At 43.2% G+C, this 2,500-nt stretch overlaps 1 protein-coding gene across 1 annotated transcript in view; it reads left to right on the top strand.

Moving 5' to 3' along the window:
* Positions 1-1,047, top strand: part of LOC307252123 (synaptogyrin-1-like) — a gene marked incomplete at its 3' end in the record, with an annotated part of 32,334 nt that extends 31,287 nt beyond the window's left edge. Inside the window, exon 4 of the mRNA XM_080029699.1 lies at positions 829-1,047. Coding sequence (XP_079885825.1) covers positions 829-1,047 — 219 coding nt within the window. The remainder of the gene's footprint in view (positions 1-828) is intronic.
* Between the last annotated feature and the right edge of the window lie 1,453 nt (positions 1,048-2,500).

Genomic DNA, 2,500 nt, shown 5'->3' with positions numbered 1-2,500 from the left:
GCAATCTCCTAGACTACTCGCTCTGTCTAACTAAACAACTTCGCTTACAGTATCTAACAAGCTTTAAGCTTTTCAAAACCAACTAACCAATATGTCCTCTCTCTCTCTCTCTCTCTCTCTCTCCCTCTCTCTCTCTCCCTCTCTCTCTCTCTCTCTCTCTCTCTCTCTCTCTCTCTCTCTCTCTCTCGTGTTCCCTTTCTTTCATCTGCTATAACATTACTACACCTCTGCTTTCTAAATGTATCTATCTATCTATCCATCTATCCGTCAATCTATCCATCCATCCATCCATCCATCCATCCATCTATCCATCCACCTATCTATCCATCCATCCCTCCACCTATCTATCTATCTATCTATCTATCTATCTATCTATCTATCTATCTATCTATCTATCTATCTATCTATCTATCTATCTATCTATCTATCTATCTATCTATCCATCCATCCATCTATCCACCCTCCCTCCCTCCACCCATCCCTCCATCCATCCATCTATCCTCCCTCCCTCCCTCCCTCCATCTATCCACCCTCCCTCCCTCCCTCCCTCTATCTATCCACCCTCCCTCCATCCATCCATCTATCCCTCCCTCCCTCCATCCATCCATCTATCCACCCTCCCTCCCTCCCTCCCTCCCTCCCTCCCTCCCTCCCTCCACCCATCCATCCATCCATCCACCCTCCCTCCCTCCATCCTTCCCTCCCTCCATCCCTCCACCCTCTTCGACCACCCACCCACCCCTCCCTCCCTCCCTCCATCCATCCATCTATCCCTCCCTCCCTCCCTCCACCCATCCACCCTCTTCGCCTTGCTTTTCCCACCCCAAGGCGGCGCAGTCTTTCCTGGGCTTCCAACGGTACAAACTCGGGGCGGATTCGGCGCTCTTCTCCCAGGAATACACGGACCCCAGCCAGGACATAGCCGGAGCCGCTTACGCCTCGTTCGGAGGGGAAGATGTGGAGAGTCCCGTGGAAGGGGTCGGGGGCACGGCCAATAGTGACGGGGTGTTTGACGGGAGCGGAGGATACCAGCGTCAAGATTACTGAGAAAAATGGTTGTAGAAAATATACTGAGGGGAAGTTACCCACAGTTTTTGATTTAGAGATTGATGTGGGTTAGTTTTCTGTTAAAGGCCTACTTCACCGGTTGGAATATGAAGGTGTATTGAACTCTGAGATCCTATGTAGTATAAATGTGCAAAAAAAAATAAAAAATCGGGTCATCTTAGCCTGAGAAAAGGCAGAAAGAGTGTTTTATGGTCTCACTGTCTAACCCTACAGTTTCCTTCTTGTGACATCACAGTAAGGGTTAGGATTAACAGGACAGCTGGGCCAAGGGAAGACTAAGGGAAGACTGAGGGAAGAAAAACCTCATTCATTATATTATGATAGTTATTTTATAATGATAGAACGCTGGTTCCGTATGGGTGAAGTATTCCTTTAAGTTATAAAACTACTGGGTACATTTTAAGAAGAGAGTGTGTCTATGTTATCAGCCTGTTGGTCCCACATTTCTAAGTAATCCAATTTACAGCTCTGGAAAAAAAATAAAGAGACCAGTCTGGATTTTTTTCTTCAATCTTCATCTCTACATTACTTAAAGGAAATTTTCTTAATGACAATATTTTTTGGGGGGAAAATTTGGTAGAAATGTTGTCAGTAGTTTATAGAATAAAACCCAAATTTTCATTCTACTCAAACATATGCCTATAAATAGTCAAACGAGAGACACTGAACAATTGGAGTGGTTTCTCAATTTTTTCCAGAGCTGCATACTGAGGGGAAGTTGCCTATAGTTTTTTCAATGTAGAAAATTTTAAAAAATAAACTGAGAAGCGTACCAATGATAAGTAATATGTAAGACTCAGGGGGGGTGGGGGGGGGGGGGGGGGGGGGGGGGGGGTGAGAAGATTACTGAGAAAAATATACTGAGGGGAAGTAAGTAAATAAAGGAAGGGAAGTTACCAATTGTTGTTCAATGAAGAGATTGGGTTTGTGTTTTCATATCTACAGCTCTGGAAAAAAAACATGTTCAATTATTTTTTTCCAGAGCTGGAGGGGAAGTTACCCATAGTTTTCTTTTTTTTTTCAATGTAGAGATTGGTTTTGTAGTAATTATTCTTAGGTTTTCACACACACACACACACACACACACACGCACACACACACACACTGCACACACACACCACACTCACACACACACCATCCACACACACATATATAGTATGTGCGTATGGCTGGTTGAGTGATACTGTATTTCCTTGCTATACCCCTGAGGAACCTACATATTTATTTAGGATATTTGCCTTAGTGCCGACTGCCAAGATAACTCCATAGAACACATCATGCTTATTCTATTTCACAGTTCAGTTCTATTTCAGCATCTTAAAGGGGCAGTGTGTAGAATTTTGGGTTTTATTTCCTAGCAGATTTTGTAGAAAATAATTATAATATCCATAAGTACATTTAATTTAGTGCATAATAGCTGAAAAAAAATTTT

This window comes from Ammodytes marinus (genome assembly GCF_949987685.1).
Source record: "Ammodytes marinus genome assembly, chromosome: 6".
NCBI classification, from domain to species: domain Eukaryota; kingdom Metazoa; phylum Chordata; class Actinopteri; order Uranoscopiformes; family Ammodytidae; genus Ammodytes; species Ammodytes marinus.
Note: the sequence above shows the minus strand (reverse complement) of the source record. Positions and strands in the feature narration are given on the sequence as shown.